This window comes from Myotis myotis, unplaced genomic scaffold, assembly GCF_014108235.1.
Source record: "Myotis myotis isolate mMyoMyo1 unplaced genomic scaffold, mMyoMyo1.p scaffold_m19_p_6, whole genome shotgun sequence".
Taxonomy (NCBI): Eukaryota; Metazoa; Chordata; class Mammalia; order Chiroptera; family Vespertilionidae; genus Myotis; species Myotis myotis.
The window spans coordinates 74,840,715-74,860,499 of NW_023416368.1; the positions used below are offsets into that span (position 1 = coordinate 74,840,715).

Here is a 19,785-nt window from a genome sequence, read left to right on the forward strand (position 1 = left end):
AAATAAACCAGTCAGAGAAAGATAAGTATCACATGATTTCACTCATGTGTAATTTAATGAACCAAATAAACTGATGAACAAAAACAGACCCAGAGACATAGAAGCATGAACAGACTATTGAACTACAGAGGGAAAGCAGGGGAGGGTGGGTGGGACGAGATCAACCAATGAACTTGTATGCATATATGCATAACCCCTGGATACAGACAATGGGGTGGTGAGGGCCTTGGGGCTGCTATAACAAAAATACCATAAACTAGGTGGCTTAAATAGCAAACATTTATTTCCCACAGTTCTGGAGGCTGAGAAGTCCAAGATCAAGGTGCCAACAGGTCTGGTGTCTGTTGAAAGCCTGCTTCCTGGAGGGTGGACAGCAGCCTCTGAGCTGTGTCCTCAGATGACCAAGCGAGGGAGCTCCCATTATGGGGGCGCCACCCTTATGAATTCACACTATTCCAGCCCTGGCCTTTTTGTTTCTGCATCACTACACATTCCTCCCTGTCTTTGCCATTTGTATGTCCTGGTGGTTCTATTTAGAAGGCATTTCCTTCCAGTAACCAAAGTGAGGGTGCTGACGGTGATCAGGAATACCTGTGCTTAGGGCACAGCAGAAATCCCAGAGGGAAAAGAAAGAGACAGACTAAGATCCATGGGGAGGAATGTCTATTTCCTAATCCGTCTCCTGCCCCACATAGCTCTGCGCTCTGCCCACAACCTGTGTTTCCATGTCTCCTTTGCATCATTAAGATCATTCAGTTCTCACTTAGGCTTCACCACGGCACAGAGGCCTCCACTGACCAGTGTGGGTGAGACAGCCCTCGAGGCGACAACCTCAGACACAACTTACTACCTTCTGCTACCAATCACCTCCATGTCGTTTCTCAGGGTCCACAATTGTCTTATTTACTCATGTGGTTACATGGTTACTGCTCAGGCCCCCACCTCTTCTCGTCTTGAGTGTAAAGACTCTGAACTAGCATAGTCCCCAATGTGATAGCTGTATCATGTATGTGAAAACCAGTTATTCTTACTAAAGTTGCAAGGAGCCAGAGGTGTACATGTTTTCTGAAAATTTCAATCTTATTTCCCATTTGGGGAAGAATGACTCAGGCCTTTATCTTACAATGCTTAGGAATATCCTACCCGAACAAGCAAAAGACAGATGAGACATCACTCAGTTTGTATTATTAGATTGTAGCCTTTATTAGAACAAGCAATTCTCATAGCTGTAAGCAGCGCATTAGAATGCATCAAGCTCACGCCCATGTTCTCTGCCGCAGGAGGGCCGAGGAGAGAGAACGCGCCTTACACATGTGCAAGGCCAGAGAGCAAAGTATTTCAGGGAATGATTCGTTGAGGCTATAAATGTTTGCGAATTTTAAGGCACTGGAGGGCGCAGGGCGTGTGAGGGGCCCAGGCTCAGATGGAGGATTTCCAGCATGCCCCATCCGGCCCAACGTCTCCCCCTCCTTCCCTGGCTTCCATGGCAGGCACCACAGCAGGAAAAAAGTGAACACAGAGTATTCATTATCCTCATTCAGACCCCAAATGATCCAAAGAATTTCACAGCTCTAATCCCACCACAGCTGATTATGAGATAAATTACGTGTTAGCAACTTGGCAGGGCGCTTCATGTAAATCACACCTCAATAAACCAGGTGTTTACCAGCCCTCTTTGCTTCCTGCGTTTCTAAAAGCCAGTGACGTGAAGCACGGAACTGCCCAATTTGTCTGAAGCGTTTGCTGTGACTTCGAGGGCCAGCCACATGGGGGGATGTTACTTTTTAATGCCCAGCGGACAGGACACCCCGGTGCCCCCCAGGCCGCAGTAGCCGTCAGGGTTCTTGCTCAGGTACTGCTGGTGGTAATCCTCGGCGTAGTAGAACGTCTGTCCCTCCCGGATGTCGGTCGTGATCGGGCCGTAGCCATTCTCTGACAGGACCTGTGGGGAGAAAGGCACCATCAGGACCTGATCCTGGGCAGAGATGGTCCCGAGACACAGGGAGGGACACAGCGGGCTGGGAGGAAGGCCGACACCGGTGGCTAGGGATGTGCAGTTGGTGCTTGTGGGCCTGGGCTTTGCCACTTCCCAGCTGAGTTATTCTGGGCAAACTATATCATTCTTGATTTCCCAGGGGAAACAGCAGGGGTGAGTGGCCCCCTGGCTGCCCTGGAAGAATGGGGGTCTCCGAGGGCACTCAGCAGGGCTGCAGGGGCGGGGGGGGGGGGATGAAAGGGCACCTGCAGAACAGGGCAGGGAGGGCTGCAGCACCACCCAGAGCTGCCCTCTGCCTCCAGCTCACGGCCCCTGCCACCTCACAGGATCCCCCACTCGTTCCCTGTGGTTCTAGGGAGCAGGGGCCTGGCCAGGATGCCCTGAGCAGCAAGAGGTCACTTGGGGTCCAGGCTTTGTGACTCCAGGCCAGGAAGCCTGGAGAGCAGGGTGAGGGGAGGACGTGGCCTGAGGGCCTGTGTGGGCTCATGACTGCCCCTGACCTAGTTGAAGGCCTGGTGGCACCGCTGCCAGGGGAAGAAACAGACACGTCAACACAAGTTGGGGGAGGAGAGCGGACCTATTTGGGGCAGGAGACGGATTAAGAAACAGACATTGTTCCCCATGGATCTTAGCTGTTTGCTTTCCCATTTGGATTTCAGCTGTGCCCCAATTCTTCCTGTTCCAGGCTGCCTGCAGCATTTGAGCACAAGGCTACAGAGACCCGGCCCCAGCTTCTCGGATCCCATTCTGGACAGGGGTGCCAGGCGGGGCCTGGGGCTTGTGCTTCCATAAGGGGACTGACCCAACTCCGACTGTCCGTCAGTCCTCACATCTGCAGAGTGTCGGGAATCCCATATTAAAACTCAGCATGATTCCCTGCCACAGTTTTCCCCTGAGAACTTGCACCTTTCTCCGGAACCTCCTCCCAGCCCAGTGAGGACCTGACAAGCAGGCCAGATGGGGAGAGGCAGCATCCTGGCCACAGCCGGCGGGCTGGACCCCACCACTCAGGAGCAGCCAGGCTCCTTACAGGGGTTAGAAATAACGACGAGCAGCCATTCTGATTTCAGTTTTGACACTTTTTTGTGAACTAGCAATTATCGAGGGCTCGCCATATGCCGCACTCTGCACTGAGGCTTCACATGAGCCTCACAACAGCCATCTGAAGGAAGTTCTATTATCATCGTCTATCTTTAACAGTGTGTGTCAGATATGGGCATTCTCGGCTCACTGGCATTGCATCAGCTGGAAGCTTGGAAACTCCATGTCCCGGTTCTATTGCCACAGCACTCGGGTTTACATGCCACTTATGGGAGAGGCACTGGTGGGACCGGCCAGGTCCAGGGAGAAGCCACTGCTCTCAGGGTGCGGCTGCGAGGATGGGCACAGGGACACCCAGACAGCACCTCAGACTGCCAGCTTCTCCTGAGAGCTGTCCACTCCCATGCTGACAGGTAGCATCATCGGCAATGGTTTCTAGTGATTTCTGTAACTTCCTGATATCCTGACATGCAGGGGTGCCTTTCCCTTCACTCCAACGGCCCTTCTAATGATTCTAGAAGCACCAGATTCCATTTGCAAAATCCATCTGCTCCAAAAACCTCACATGCTCTCTGCCTCCGTGACTGACCGCCGGCTAACTCAGCATTTGCTGCCTGTGTTGTTTTCTGGACGCAGAACGTCAGTGAGAATGAGGAGCTGGGATGGCCTAACTGTTCTGGTTAGAGTTAGAGTTGGGAAGGACCTCATTGTGATGGAAAACGGATCAGCGCCAATGTGTACAGTGGCAACACATTCACTTAATTTATCACTAGTATTTGCACATGAAGAAATGCCACCGAAGGACGCCTTCGGGACAGGAGGTGGCTGTGGGAGGGAGGATCCTGGTGACGATGATAAGCACAAGGTCTGTGGGGTGTCCAGGCTGAGCTTGTGGGAAGAAAAGGATGCAAGGTTGGGACTTGGCATTCCTGGCCCAACTTCAGAGAACCAGGGACTGTTTAGGGCGGATTTAAAATCCTCTCATTTCTTGGAGCTGTACCCAAGTTCCAAATAAAAGGTTGGTTCCTGAGGATTTGGGATTTACAAGTGCAGTTCACACCCTCACTAGGTCTGCAACCCAGGGACACCCTCTGAGCTTGTGCACTCACACTGCTGCAGGCACAGCTATGGAGGTGCTCCCCTCTGAGTTCCTCCACTCACACTGCTGCAGGCACAGCCATGGGAGATGCTCCCCTCTGAACTCCTCCACTCACACTGCAGCAGGCACAGCCATGGGAGGTGCTCCCCTCCCCTCCCAGCTCTTCCACTCACACTGCTGCAGGCACAGCCATGGAGGTGCTCCCCTCTGAACTCCTCCACTCACACTGCTGCAGGAATAGCCATGGAGGTGCTCCCCTCCCCTCCCAGCTCATCCACTCACACTGCTGCAGGCACAGCCATGGAGGTGCTCCCCTCTGAACTCCTCCACTCACACTGCTGCAGGCACAGCCATGGAGGTGCTCCCCTCTGAACTCCTCCACTCACACTGCAGCAGGCACAGCCATGGGAGGTGCTCCCCTCCCCTCCCAGCTCTTCCACTCACACTGCTGCAGGCACTGCCATGGAGGTGCTCCCCTCTGAACTCCTCCACTCACACTGCTGCAGGAATAGCCATGGAGGTGCTCCCCTCCCCTCCCAGCTCATCCACTCACACTGCTGCAGGCACAGCCATGGAGGTGCTCCCCTCTGAACTCCTCCACTCACACTGCTGCAGGCACAGCCATGGGAGATGCCCCCCTCTGAACTCCTCCACTCACACTGCTGCAGGCACAGCCATGTGGAGTTGTGCCCCTCCAGCTCCTACCCCAGACTCTCGGCAAACACTGTCATGAGTCTTCCACATTCTGCATGACATTAGATACTGACCTCAGAATTTCCCCAACTCTGGCTACACTGCTGAGATCCTCTAACCTCCACTGTCTCCATCACCCTCAGGGCCATGGCTGGCTCCCAGGTCTGCCCACCTCTCTGCTCACCCGCCTCACCAGGGCTCTGTCCTCCTTGGGGGTCACCTCCTCAGGCACTGCCCACGGGATGAACTTCCCTTTCACAGACAGCAGTCCTTCCTGTACCAACAAGGACGGCCTTCCCAGAAGCTTCTCTACCTGAGACTGGCGCCTGTGGCCTGTGACTCTATTGCCAAAATTGCCAGGCTCCCTCCTCCTCCCCACATCAGCTCTCACTGACCCCCCCCCCCCCCCCCCACCAGCCCAGAGGGGCAGCATTGCTTTGGGGAAAGCAATGGGAAGGGAGGCCTGAAGACGGGGCCCAGGCAGTACCAGGCCTCTGCCACAAGATGGCAGACAATTCACTTTTATTTGAGAGGAAAACACCATCCACAGTGATGAAAATCCACAGAAACAGGGCTATGCTGCCCTCCTCCACCTCCCCTTCACCTGGGACATTCTGGACAGGCCTTGTCCGTGTGGCAGACACATGCTGGAGCCCCCAGGCCTGCAGTCCACACTGCAGTCCACCAACTCCAGGCTGAGGCCGCCACTCAGCACAGAGCTGTGGCTCTAAAACGGGGCAGGGAGACAAAAATGCACTGACGAAACCGGATAGGAAAGAAGAGGAAGTAGGCAGAGGAAAAATCCCACCCGGTCTCTATGTTCCCTTCTTCCCCACAGCCTGGCATCTGTTCTCTCACTTGACAAGGGGAAGTCACTCCCCTCAGCCACCTCCCAGGGCCTGTTGCTCAGACACAGGCAGCGGGATGCGGCCCCAGGGCCCCAGGGCCCCTTCCCGGCCCTTTCTGCTTATTGAGATCTTGTCTGTGATGGCCAGTTTTGCATTGTCCTCCCCTCCCCAGAGCCCGTCCTCCACCTCTCCAGGCTCCAGGCTGGGTCCGTCCCCACACAGAGCCAGCCCCTCAAGCCCCTTCTCCGCCAGGCTCCTCAGCCAGGACAGCTCCAGGGGAAGAGCTGATCTGGGCCGAATGCCCCACCCCCACTCTTCTACCCTCCCCTTCTCATTGACGTCTTGATTGTGGCATACTTTTTCTTGCTGATGTTACAGGCTGTGCCACCTGGTTCAGATATCTCTGGAAGGTCACCTCATGGAATCAGTCATGCTTTTCTCACATATTTTACCTCACTCTTTCTTAGATAGGCCCAGGAAGCCTCTTATGGCTTTTTTCTCTTATCATTTTCGCTCTGGAAGCAGATTTTCTGTCTGTAAAATGGGCACAACACCCAGCTCACTGTGCTATTGTGAGAATCCAAGATAAAGCATAAAAAGTGCATAGCACCTGGCATACTGTAACTACACAGCAGTACTGGCTCCCTTTCCCATCATGCCCCAGGTTGGAGGAAAGCTGGCCCATCCATCTCGCCCTCCTTATGTAAGCCTCCATCTACACCAGCCATGGCCCAGTATTCAGAATCTTCATAAAGGACCACCAAGTCCAAAGCCATCATGACCACTGCTCATTGCCCATTCACTGGGTTCTGGAAACATGCAGGCATATCTAATTGGACGTTGTTAAGAGAGATGACTGCCCTAGCTGGTTTGGCTCACTGGATAGAGCGTCGGCCTGGGGACTGAAGGGTCCCAGGTTTGATTCTGGTCAAGGGCAGGTACCTTACTTGCAGGCACATCCCCAGTAGGGAGTGTGCAGGAGGCAGCTGATAGATGCTTCTCTCTCATCGATGTTTCTAACTCTCTATCCCTCTCCCTTCCTCTCTGTAAAAAATCAATAAAATTATACCAAAAAAAGAGAGACGACTAATTCAAGCACAGCAAAGCCCCACACCAGAGAAACGGCTGTGCTGCCAATGGGAAAGCCAGCAGGAGCGGGAGAAGGGATCCAAGTGCCAACTCATCAGATTCATGTGTTTTAAAGCCTCATTATGTCTAGGCCAGGCTAACTCCACCTCCTCCACCACTCAAGGAATTTTTAGCCTTATTTGATGTTGGGTTTTTAGATAATTATTCATAAAGTATAAATGTGTGTTTCATTTTATTTTAGGCTTTTTGAAAAATATTTTAACGGTGAGAAATGTGTTTCCATGAACTGAAATCCAAATTACGATTCAAACCACAGAAAATTGGGGTTTGACTTTTAAGAACTCCACCTGAAACTGTTGCCCAGGGGCCAACCAGGCCTGCCTTAGAGACAAAGGCTATGGGGCAGGAAGCAGGAGGCAGATATTCTGTTGCTCACTGCGCCCTCTAGTGGCGGCAGCAGGGAGCACGTACCGGACATAGTCCACTCTTTGGGTCCTACTTTCCCTGAGGGAACTGAGAGACCTCTTCAGTTCCTCCCAGATCCAACTGCATGGAACTCCATGCTCTGTTTCTATCCTGAGCACACACGCACATGCACACACACACATACGCACGTGCAGACACACAAGCACATGCACACACTGTTGAAGCTTAATAAGCTCAGCCAAGGCCAGTGCCCAAGTCAGCAGTTTTATTCCACTGGCAGCTTCTGGCTGACCAGATTGCCATCAATCAGAACTTCTGGGAAAGGACATAAAATGACTGGCAAGGCTTTTAAAGAAAACCACCAGACAGAAAAACACCATCTATTCTGAGCTGAGCTGAGGCTCATGTGTATCCAGTTCAGGACGGCCCAGAGCACCCACAAAGCGGCAGGTGTGCAGGAAGCAGGTCTGCCCCTCCCACGATGAATTCTGGAACTACAGGAGCTCCAGGCTCGGAACCACAGGATCACCCCTATAAGTCATCAGGAACAGTGGGCACAGCAAGGGCAACAAATCAGGGCGAGCGGAAGAACAGTGCCCAAAGGGGGCCGTGGCCTCTATGGGGCCCAGTCGGAGGGGCACTGACCCTTCACAGCTTTGTGGGACGAAGGGAGGTAGAGTAGAAAAAGAGGTGACACAGTTAGATCTAATTGGATCCATTAACAGAACCTGCTAATGCAAATGGTGGCCTCTAAATGGAATGCTTTTGGCTTCTCGTGGCAGTGGCGTGGCCCTGCACTCTGCCCTTCCCAGACTCTGCAGCTTTCGTTACCCATTCCTCTGTGTCCCCCTCACCCTCGAGGTAAATCACAAGTGCCTTCGGACTGGCAAGGGTATTTTTCTTGGTTTGCAACATAGAATGATAGCTACAAGCAGAGAAGGGGGCAGGGGCAGGCAGTGTGGCCAGTAAAGATTTGGGGCTTCACCCTAGCTCCTCAGAGTGTGGACAATGGGCCGTCAGCTTGTCAGAAATGCAAAATGGGGCCCCTCTCCAGACCTGTTGAATCAGAATCTATTTTTTTTACAATCATCTCCAGGCAATCCAAGTGCATGTTAGAATTTGAGAAGCTCTGCCCCAGGCAACCAGTGTGGTAGATGGCCTTAGTGGTCACCAGCATCCCCTGCCCTGCCCCCAGAGGTCAGGTCGCATGGCTGGAAGGTGCCATTGCCCATTTGCTCTGGCTTCACAGTGCTTCCTGCACCCATGAGATACTAATGTCAATCACACACTCAAGGGCTACTGCTTTCTCTGGAGTTGATCTTTCCTTTGAGGACTGTGGTTCTGAAAAAGAATTCCAATGACGTTTCCTATATGAGTTTTCTTTTCATGGCTTTCATTTTTATAGAAAATCAATCTCTCTCTTCTCTCTCTCTCTCTCTCTCTCTCTCTCTCCAGAGCTATGTATATAGCTCTAAGGGTGATAATTGCTTTTTCATATCTGTAATCAATTAACTTATTTTTCCTATCTGAAGTAAAAAACCATCAGCTGTTTTTGTTATATCCTTCGCATTTAGTATACAAAGGAACCTACTTGTCACTTTCCAGAGGAAGCCAAGGACACTGGCGTTCACCTTGGGGATGAAATGCAGATTACATAAAGAGGAAAGCTCCTTCATTCTGAAAGGTTCAATAGAAAGGGACTTAAAGCAAAATGCCAGCGGCTTCAGTTTAGTGCACTGAATTCTGCGAGGAAAAGGAACTTTTCTGAATGCCACCATTTCTCCTTCATGCCAAGTCTCAGGGATTCGAAGAAAGAGGATTCATCCGGATTTGAATTGCAGACAGAGTGGCCATTGGCCATGACCTGCCCGGACTAGGGGGCTGCTCAGGATGCGGCACTGTCAGTGCTAAAACTGGGGTGGTCTGGGGTCCACTGGGACAGTCCTCACTGCAACTGAGGAACAGGCAGACATCCATGTCCATCACTGGGCAGTTTTCTACCATCTGGGCCTCAGTTTCCTCAAATGTAAAATGAGAAGTTAAGCTAGGGGCTCGCCCTCCTGTTAAACATGCTCTTTCCTTTGAGCCTTGAGTTCCAGAGCCTTTTCTAAATTGTGCTTCTCCCCCCCCACCCCCAAATAACTGTTTTATTGGATTTTATTTATCACACTATAAAGAAACAAATATCACTATTTCTTTCCATTTCTGTCCCTCAGGCTGAATAATCTCAATGAACTTACCTCCTCTTCCTCATTTTTCTTCTGAAAACAGCCCAATTAGTGATTGGTTTGTGTGTTTTTGTTCTACTTAGTCCAGAATTTCTATTCTGTTCTTTTTTTAAAAGTAATGTCTATCTTTTTATTGATACACTTTATTTGGTGAGACACTGTTCTCGCTTTTTCTTTAATTCTTTAGACATGGTTCCCTTTAGTTCTTCCAGCATAATAGCTTATATCAGTTTATAACAGCTGATTTAAAGTCTTTGTCTAGTAAGCTGTACTTCCATGTTTGTCTCATAATATTTTTCTTAAAAACTGGGCATTTAAAATTATATGATGTAAATCTGAAAATCGGTTTGTTATTGCTGCTGCGGCTGTTCACTGGTTAGTGACTTTCAGGCTAATTCTGTAAAGTGTGTTTTCCCTTTTACGTGTGGACACTGACATCTCCACACGGTTAGCAAACAGGCAGGGTTCCTTACATACGGTGAAGCAATGTCTCCCACCTTCTAGCTCAGTGTGAATGTTGGAGCAAACATAGAGCCTTATGGCTACGAAGCTTTTAGTTCTGCCTAATCTTTTTCTCTTTGCCTGCGCAGGGCCTCAAAGTCAGCTGGAGGTGAGATATTAGGGCCTTCTCAGGGGAATACACAGCACAGTTTGGGTATCCATTCATCAACTGAAGGACATCAGGGTTGTTTCCAGTTTGGGGCTATTATGAATAAAGCTGCTATAAATATTCCGGTATAGGTTTTTGTGTGCACATAAATCTTCATTCTCTTAGGTAAACATTTAGGAGTTGGACTGCTGGGTCACATGGCAAATGCATATTCAATCTGATGAGACATTTCCAAATGGTTTCCCAAACTGGTGTACCATTTTACATTCCCACTAGCACTGTTTGCCCTGCATCCTTGTCAGCACTTATTATTTTTAATTTAGCCATTGTAACTGGTGTGTGGTAACTGTCTTTCAACGTGGTTGTAATTTGCATTTTCCTAATGACAGATACTGCTATGCATCTTCTAATGTTCTTATTTGACTTCTGTATATCTTCTTTGGTGATATCTCTGTTCAAATCTTTTACCTATTTTTAAATTAATTTGCTGTTATTGTTGAGTTTTGACAATTCTTTATAGTTTTGACAATAATTCTGAATGCATAACCCCTGCAGAGAGACATTGATATTGAGTATCTTGGCTTTATCTCTATAACATAATGCTTTCTATTTTATATTGAATGCAATATCTATCTATCTATCTATCTATCTATCTATCATCTATCTATCTTCACATTCATACACATAAACACATATGACTCCTTAAGCAATTTTCTTTTTCAATTTAGTTCAAGAAACACTAATGTGTCCCTTTAAGGCATGGTGGAAGGTACCAGGGAACCAGAATTGAATAACACATTGCCCGTGCAATTGAGGAACTTTCCCTTTTAAGAAATGTGGTTTTAAATTGGATTAAATTAAGAAATACACAAGAATGACTGTATGTAACACATCAGCTTTTTGTACATAAAATTATTTGTTCAAGCAATGGTTGAAACATGTCCATTATGACTTTGTAAGGCCCATTAATTATCATAAGTAAATCCTTTCTTCATTCATAAAAATATTCCTCAATGCAACCTAAAGCAACATATATTCTGAAAGAAGGCAGTTCTCATTAAAAGATTCTGTTGCAATTTTAAATGGATACGCCTGTGCCTGAGCCCATGCAAAGTGATGAAAGACAACTCCTGTTCTCTTCAAACACAAAGTACAACCACTCTGAACACATCTGAGCACACACCTTCTCCCTGCCGAGCGGCAGTGTCTACACAACAGCTCAGCAAAGTCTCACTGAACCGCCCTGTGACCATCTATCCTCACAACTGCGGGAAGAATCTTCTGAACAGAGAAGCTTAAAAAGCAATGGCAATTTCTTAAAATCCTCTTACACTGAATTTTAAAAAGGAGACTGAGCAACTTTATTATTTTTTTTATCCACTGATTAAGACAAAAAAGTTGTGCTCATTTCAATATTAAGAAATTAAAAGCTCCCTTGAGACGTTCTCTGCCCTGGAGTAGGTCACATCTGTTACCTGCAAACAGGCCGGCCAGCTTGCAAGCAGAAATTCTCCCTAGGGCTGAAATATGGATAACCTCACACTGTCTTGTCTAGGGCTGAGAATTAAATGATTGGGATTTTTTTTTTTTCATCAGAGGAAACTAAAAATAGGACTATAAAATAAAATATAAGCTCTATGAGAAAATTCCTTTAAGATATGTTTTGCTTTAATGCTTTAGCTTCCAGCCTCACATGGTAGAGGATATAAAATGACGTGAAAGAAAGAAAGAAAGGAGCTTTTGTCCCTTTACGCTGAGCTCTGTAACGGCACAGTGTGCGTCAGTGGGGGACGCCCGCAAGGCTGTTTCCCTGAGGCACTGTCAGCGTGCTGTCCAGAAGCTGCAGGTGACGGGAAGCACCATCTCAGCTTCTAAGAGGCAACGTTGGAGGACTTTGGCTCTTCTAATTGCTAATAAGTTAACAAAGGAAGAGTAAAACCCGAGTGGAGATAAGGTGGAGGGGTCTGGATTAACGAAGACTCCATTCAGGCTGTTTAAGCTTCTTAGCAATGAAGTACAGTCGGGATTTTTTTCTAGAGAGTAAAGGAAGGGAGGGAGAGAGGATGGGAGGGGAAAATGGGAAAATGAAAAATAATAAAAAATGGGCTATGGGTGCTCTTTGCCAAGGCATAATTTTAATTTTCTTCAAGGCTCAGAACCAGCGGGAGGACTGGAACTCCCTCGAGAGAGGCTGGCAAGAACATCAGATAATTATACGACTTAAACTTGGTAAAGCAATGTAATGGGTGTGGTTACCAGTTGAGGTGATGTAAGTCCATGTTAACTGGAGTTAAGACAAAGGCGCTTTATATTTAAAGGAGCATTTTGTATCTCTAAGTATCAAAACTTCCTCAGAAGGTCTCCAGGGGCCCTCAAGTAAATCATGTCTGTACAGATGGACGTGACAAGAGGAGTCTAAGTTCTACCCCTGGTTCTACCAAACCATGTGACCTTGAGGCTGGGCCTTCTCGTCTGCAAAATGGGGATAGGAGACTGACCTCCCAGCACTGTTTTAAGGAATAGATGAGATTACACATTCAAAATAGTATGTTCCATTTCAGTAGCACAACTCACCCTGCGTTATTGTTTCTGAAGATGTTATGACTCTTGGACCCCTTGGAATGTCACGCTGCGGGACTTGAGGTGGCAGGGATTATGCCCAGAGAAGTGGGAAGACCAGAGCCTCACTAACTGAACCCTTGTGTCGCCCTTTCTTGTTTTCCCCCAGCACAACCCACGTTCACATGTCATGCAGAGCTTGGGTGCTATGAAGACACAGCCTGTGGAGCAGACGTCCCACACCAGAGCGCTGGTGGCTGTGGCCACGCTCTCCACCCACTCCAGTACTGAATGTCACGAGCTGCACAGCGGGGATGGGACTGGCGTGTCATTGAGGAGAATCTGGACACAGGTCTTGGAGGATAACCTTTGTTCCTTTGATTTTTTTAATGAAGAAATATCTTGATCAACGTCTATTAAGACCTCAGTGAAAATCTGTCTCTGTAAGGCCAGGAACAGAATGTGCACATCGGGGAGGGGTGGGGATGGAGAGGAGCTAGGAGGTGCCGCTGACAATTTCCCTGAGTGCTCACTCTGGGCCAGGCCCGTCCTGGATGCGTTACTCCTAACAGCCCCCCTGATGAAAGACCCACTGTGATCCCCGTTTCTGTAAGGAGGACACTCGGCACAGAGAAGAGCGGAGCCAGGACTTGAACCCAGGCAGTCCAACTCTGGGGCCCATTCTTAACGAAAAAGTACTTTAGTCCACTGTGTGACAATATACTGGGCCAATGGCAGAATATTTACTCACATGACCCACTTTCCATATGATGAAAGAGACTAACATCATCTGAAAACCTGGATGTTTAAATTACATATCCCCTTTGAGTATCACTATAAAGATGCAAAATAAGGCTGGTCCAAGGACATGATACTGATAACCTTGATTTTTTTACGCCCCCCGCCCCCCGAGATGTGGCCATTTATCTCTGGCTTTTGTTTCCTGTCAGTAAGCTAGGTCCCTGTCGGTGACCACACAGATTTTCTGCTGTGCTCCTGATCTCATGATGACCCTTGAAACAAAATGAGAATTTGGTGTAAAAGCTTGTCAGCCTATCCACTGCTTCTTACTGAAAGTCTAAGAAGTTCATATCTATTGGTTCTTCTTTGCATCCTATTAATCCACTCAGAGGATCTCTGCATTGCCAGAGTAGCTTAACACGTTACGCGCCCAGTCAGTCATCGGTGACTGACACTATACTTTCCATCCGGAAGACAAAACAGGCTAGGCGCTTAACGTGTTAAAGATTTAAGTGGTCCTAGACGAAACTCTCAGAATTGATATCTGATCAGGATTTCGAATGCTATCATCATAGGATGCAGAACAGGCGTTCAAATATAAATATAGTGATCATGAAAATGCAAGCAAGATGCCAGGTACTGTGTTGTTCAGACCAATGATGACTCAGATTCTATTTTCTGGGATCTAGACCCTTCTCTCTAGCTGCTTACTGAAACCTGCCACTCATCCCTCGCCCCACAAGCTTCGGCCTTGGCACATCCAAAATTGGAGCCATTCTTCTTCTTCTCTTCCCAAAGCTATTCATCTTTTCCTGTCCCCTTTCTGGAACACGACATCATCAGCCACGTTCCCCCAAGCCATATATCTCATTGCTATTGTCAACTCGCTCCCATCTGATGTCTTATAACAATTTATGTTTACCAAGCAAATCGTGACACTGCATCCTGAATGGTGCAAGAACCTGCCCCACCCGCACTGACACTTCCCAGCATCAGCCACCATGGACCTTGCCTGGCTGTTGCCATGGCCCTCCATCCGGTCTTGCTGACTCATTTCATGACCCTAAACTCTGACCCTGACCCTGACCATGGACCAAGGGGGACCTGATGAAAGGTTGACGGTGAAAGCAAGGGTATGTTACATCCACCTCTACACTGTGAAATATATGCCTTGTTTATCACATTCACAAATGACACAAAGCAAATGTCACATCTGACAAGGAGAGACTCGAGGCCGTTCTCAGCATGAGTCTCACCTTGGTTCCTTGAACTGGATATATTTCAAGGAGTTTTCGCTAGCCACAAAAGTAGATCCAACAACAAGATGTTTCAAAGAGATAAAGAAACCTCTGCACACTTCAAAGAAATCAAAGGAACTAGCACAGAGCAGGGAGACACAGGTCACATGTGAAAAAATAACACATTTTTTGTGTGTTAGGGCGTAGGCTGCCAGCTTAATTGATGCCAAGAGGGAAAGTGGATACCAAGCAGTGCATGGTGGCAGCGTGGAGGGGGTAACGCCAGCAGGCCCTAGGCTTCGCTGCCCATTCTACTGACTGACATTCCTGAAGTAGTCCTAGCCTGCTTGCTCTTGCGCATCCCCTTCCACCTCCTCTCCCCTTCTGGGTCAGGATACTCCACTTACCTGAATGACCTTGGCCAAGTCACTTAGCCTTTATGTACTTCAACTTCCTCATCTCTAAAATTAAAATGACAATATTACCTTGTAGAGGCATTTGTTCAAAGTTTAAAAGGCAATTATTAAAAGACTATTATTCTTATTTTCCAGATGCCTAACAGAGGCTCAGAGAAGTTAGGTAACTTTCCCAAGGTCACACAGCTACCAAGTTGCTATGGTATCGGATGCCATACCTGGCCCACCAGCTAGATGTTCTCTCAGCCTCCCTGGCTGAGTGTATGCATCCCCTCTCTCTCCCACCCAGCACAAGTGGATGAATCTGGATTCCAGTTCCATCCTGGCCCACAGGCACCAGGCTGTGCCTGACACTCTACAAAGAATCAGACACAGTGAAAATCATTACTCTTTCTCCTCCATACTGGGAAAGAGCAGGAAACATGACACTAAGTTCCTATTGTCGTGTTCTGAGCCTATTCAGTTCACTAGAAACTCGAACACTGCAGAGAAGCTTACCCATGGCAGACACTCAGTACACAGCCCTCTCTGTCCCTCACGATCCAACATGTGTGTATGTGAGCATGTGCGTGCATGTGTGTGTGTGCGAGCATGTGTGGGTGAGTGTGTACAAACATGTGCATGTGCATGTGTGTGAGCATGTATGTGTGCGTGTGCCTGTGGGCATTTCCCCTCTGAGCCCCGCCACTCCACCCCATTCACATCATTTACTCCAATGCTTTCCTTATTCACCACCAGGCACTGAAGTCTGGTCTAAAGTAGTGATGGTTTTGGATCCTGAAGGTGTCCAAGTTCCAGGGAAAGACAAGTGACAGCTGAGCAGTCAGGGTAAAAAGAAGAAAAATGCGGGGCGTGGAACGCACATTTTATTCTCTCTTTTTAAGAATCTGGCACAAAAAGCTCACCTCCTTCCTGCCAGGGATGGAACCGGAGGGACTTGGCAGCAGTCTCGAGCCAGATGTCACCTCATCTGGTTGCCTTGGCTGCTTAGTTGTTTGGAATGAGCAGCCCAAACGTAGCGCAGGCGGGGCTCCGGCGAGGCTGTGGGCCGTCTGGGTGGCAGCCCCAGCAATGCCCGGATCCTCAGAGGGGGGGGGAACTGCCAGGGAAGGAGCAACTCTGCTCAGGGCAGGGGTCCTCTGGAGGGCACACCGGCTGCCTCCCAGGAATGAGCTCTGAGACCTCACTCGCCCTGGCACTGGGCACAGCCATGTCTTGCTATTTTCTGAAGACAAGGCTTCCAGTGTATCTGGGATCCAGTCCACAGTGAAGCAGCCCCTGCTCCCATGGTCTCTTCATCCAATGTTTGCAGGGCTGCACTCGGGAAACAGATGGAGGCGCAGAGTGCAGTGCAACCTCTGACTCTGGCGGCCTGTGACCTTGGCCATGCAGCTTGGCCTTCAGGCCCTCTCTCTCTAGGCTGAGCCCAAGCAGTCATGGGGCACCTGGGGAACAGCCACGTTCCCGGGCAAACCGGCGAGGAGATGCGCGGTCTTAGAATGGAGGAGTCAGAAAGCTGTGCCTGGAAGCAGGCACGTGCTCCGTTCATGTCTTGTGGCCAAATAAATGCTGAAGGGTCCCAGACTGAGGGGGTGGCCCTGGGGACCAAGGGTGTCCTCTGGAATGAGCCCCCGGCGTCACCTGAAACCCCAGGCAGGCGCCTGTAGAACAAAGCCGAGAGCTTAGGCGTGTTTGCATGCACATCAATGTGTGCGATGGGAGGGTGGCGTGTGGTACAACCTGCCAACAGGCCCATTTTGGTCACCATCTGCTGTGGAGAGCCCGAGCACCTGTCGCAAACAGCTGCTGATGGCAGAGCGTAGGTGAGGGAGGGGAGGCAGCCCTGCCCCGGGGTGGCCTTTCAGGGCGCATAGGGCCTGTCCCCACAGGAATGCCAACTGTTCACTTGGAAGCCCGTCCCACTTAGGAGGGGGTGTGACGAAATCCTGGCCATTCCGTGACTTCCGCAAATGAAGTGTGTGTGTGTTTGGTGGGGGGAGGGGCTCCACACTGCCCTTGCCTCTGGGACCAGGGATGACAGTCACCTGCCACAGGAGCTGGGGAGAAACTCATTCAGATTCCCAGTTGGGAAGAGAAAAATGCCAGGGCAGCTGCTCCCTGGAGGTCCGAGCCCAGACTCTCCCAAGGTGAGATCCTGGCCTCACTGCCTGCGGAGGAACAATAGTGACTCCAGGTCCTGGGCCCTATTGGGAACAAGACATCATATCGTGTCACTGGATGAGGTGACGCCTTGAATGAGCATCAGAGGGTGACACGGCTCAGGGCTGGGTCCACTGAAGGATTTTTGTTTAGGTAAACAAAGTTTACTCCATTATGATGAAATAAAAACCTCGAATACTGTAATAACTTTCAATGAAAAGTCTTCTCGAGTGAGTTATTGCCCCCCTACCCAGCATGATCTCAAGTATTTGTTGCATATTATCTTCTTAGCTGTATTTTACTACCTGATTTTTAAAAAATACTGTGTGTGTGTGTGTGTATACATATTATTGATTTCAGGGAGGAAGGGAGAGGAAGAGAGAGACAGAAACATCAATGATGAGAGAGAATCATTGACTGGCTGCCTCCTGCATGTCCACTACTGGGGATAGGCCCACGACCCGAGCATGTGCCCTTGACTGGGATCAAACCTGGGACCTTTCAGTCTGTAGGCCGACGTTCTATTTACTGAGCCAAACCGGCTAGGGCTAACTACCCGATTTTTAAAATTCCTGACAACAGTCCTATATGACAGGTTCAGTTTTATCCCTGTTCACCACCTAGAGAACTAGGGCTTGAGGAGGTAACTCTACTCACCAGAAACCCCACTGGTAGACACAGAGCTGGGGTTCCAGCCCGGCCACGTGCCTCCAGCCCGAGCCAGTCAGCCATACTCCTACTTCTCCCAACTGTGTCCCCCAAGCAATTTCAACTTCGTGAGGTCTTAAGGAACATCCACACTTGTGCCAAGACCACACATATGGGCCTCTGTGGGCCACATAAGGCACACGCTGTGGGCACTTTTAGAAAAAGCTTTTCTCCAGAGCCACCCACGGCCTTTCTCTTGAATGTCAAAGCCAGCTCGAAGCTCCCTGTCTCCAGCTCAAAGCTAGGAGACTGTCCTAGTCATCAATGGAGTTAAATTTGCGGTTCTACTTTAGAAACTATGTAGGGCCTTCTGACTTCCGTGTGTGTGTCCCACCTTTGTCTCCCGCTTGACCTTCCCCTAGAATGTGTATTTGTCCTGGCCTTGCTTTATTTTTGTAAGCCATCTCTAATGCTTGAGAAATAAATCAGAGGCATAAACAAATAAATGAACACACATTTGTGTCCAAGGCCCTGACATTGACCCTGGGGAACCAGGCTCATTCCCAAGACTTTCAATTCTTGGGGGGCATATATCTAGGATAGGAATTGCTGGGTCATATGGTAATTCTACACAGTTTGAGGAACTGCCGAATTGTTTTCCACAGTGGCTGCACCACTTTACATTCCTACCAGCATTGCACAAGGGTTCCAGTTTCTCCACATCCTCACTAATACCTGCTCTTTTCCATTTTAATGGGTATAAAGCAGTATCTCATTGTGGCTTTGACTTGTATTTCTCTAATTACTAATAATATTGAGCATCTTTTCATGTACTTATTGGCCATTGCATATCTTCTTTGGAGAAATGTCTAGACAAGTTCTTTGCCCATTTTTTTAAAATATGTTTTTATTGATTTCAGAGAGGAAGAGAGAGGGAGAGAGAGATAGAAACATCAATGATGAGAGATAATCATGGATTGGCTGCCCCCTGCACGCCCCCTACTGGGGATTGAGCCTGTAACTCAGGCATCTACCCTGTCCGGGAATTGAACCCGCGATCCTTTCGTGTATGGGATGATGCTCCAACTGGCCAGGGTCAGCCTTCCTTTTTAAAACTGTCCCTTACCCTTCTCTTTCTGCCACGACCTCAGCAATGTAACTTCCCCAAAGGCCCATTGCCTACATCCTCCAACCAGATCATTGTTGCCTCTAGGCAGCAGGTTCCCCATTCAAAGCCAGCACTATCAACACAATTCTCTCTCTTCTCCCTCATTTGTTCCCACTCCTGTTTTCCCTCTCTCAGTTCCAACACCAACCATAGGAGGGAAAACCATAAGGTAATTCTTAGCTCCAGCCTTCACTCACTCCTTACTTATAACCATCACCCCGATACAGAGAGACTGAATAGGTCATAGGTCATGAAGTCCCCCCATTTTATTTTTTCTTAAATCTACCTTCTCCCTTTCATCCTCTCCACCACTGCCTTATTCCAGTCTCTCCCTCATCATTTCTTACCCTTAACCCCTTTTCCTGCCCCCAGGTCCACGGGGGGCCAGCCCAGCCTCCACAGCTCCTGCAGAGTAACGTGTAACATGAGACTTTATCTCCACTGCTCAGCTCCTCAAAGACCCCCATTTCCAGGTATAAAGTCTATCCTCCCCATTCCCCCAACGCGCACACGTGCACACACACAAACACACACACACACACACGCAATGCCTTAGATGTACTGAAACTGCTGCTGGTCCCGAAATAATACTTTTCATCATCATTCTTTCACACATGACTTTCCTCCTGCCAGGAAAGTCCTTACTCCTGTCGTCCACATCAGTGTTCCAAAGCAGCTCACATACCCCCTCCTTTATGACAGTTCGGGATCATCCCCCAGAGCACCTGAAGCAGACTGGCTGCTCCTTCATATGTGTTGTGTTGTGCATCCTTTGTAATTTGTCAGTAATAACAACAGCAGTAATAATGCTACCACCATTTCTGC

At 48.9% G+C, this 19,785-nt stretch overlaps 1 protein-coding gene across 3 annotated transcripts in view; it reads right to left on the reverse strand.

Annotated features, from left to right (window-relative positions):
* Positions 1–1,165: 1,165 nt before the first annotated feature.
* Positions 1,166–19,785, reverse strand: part of MSRA (methionine sulfoxide reductase A) — a 400,173-nt gene continuing 381,553 nt past the window's right edge. For 2 of the 3 annotated variants that reach the window (XM_036313581.1, XM_036313580.1), the window contains exon 5: positions 1,166–1,942. In XM_036313581.1, coding sequence (XP_036169474.1) covers positions 1,778–1,942 — 165 coding nt within the window. In that variant the 3' untranslated portion in view covers positions 1,166–1,777. The remainder of the gene's footprint in view (positions 1,943–19,785) is intronic. The other variant, XM_036313579.1, reaches the window with a different exon arrangement.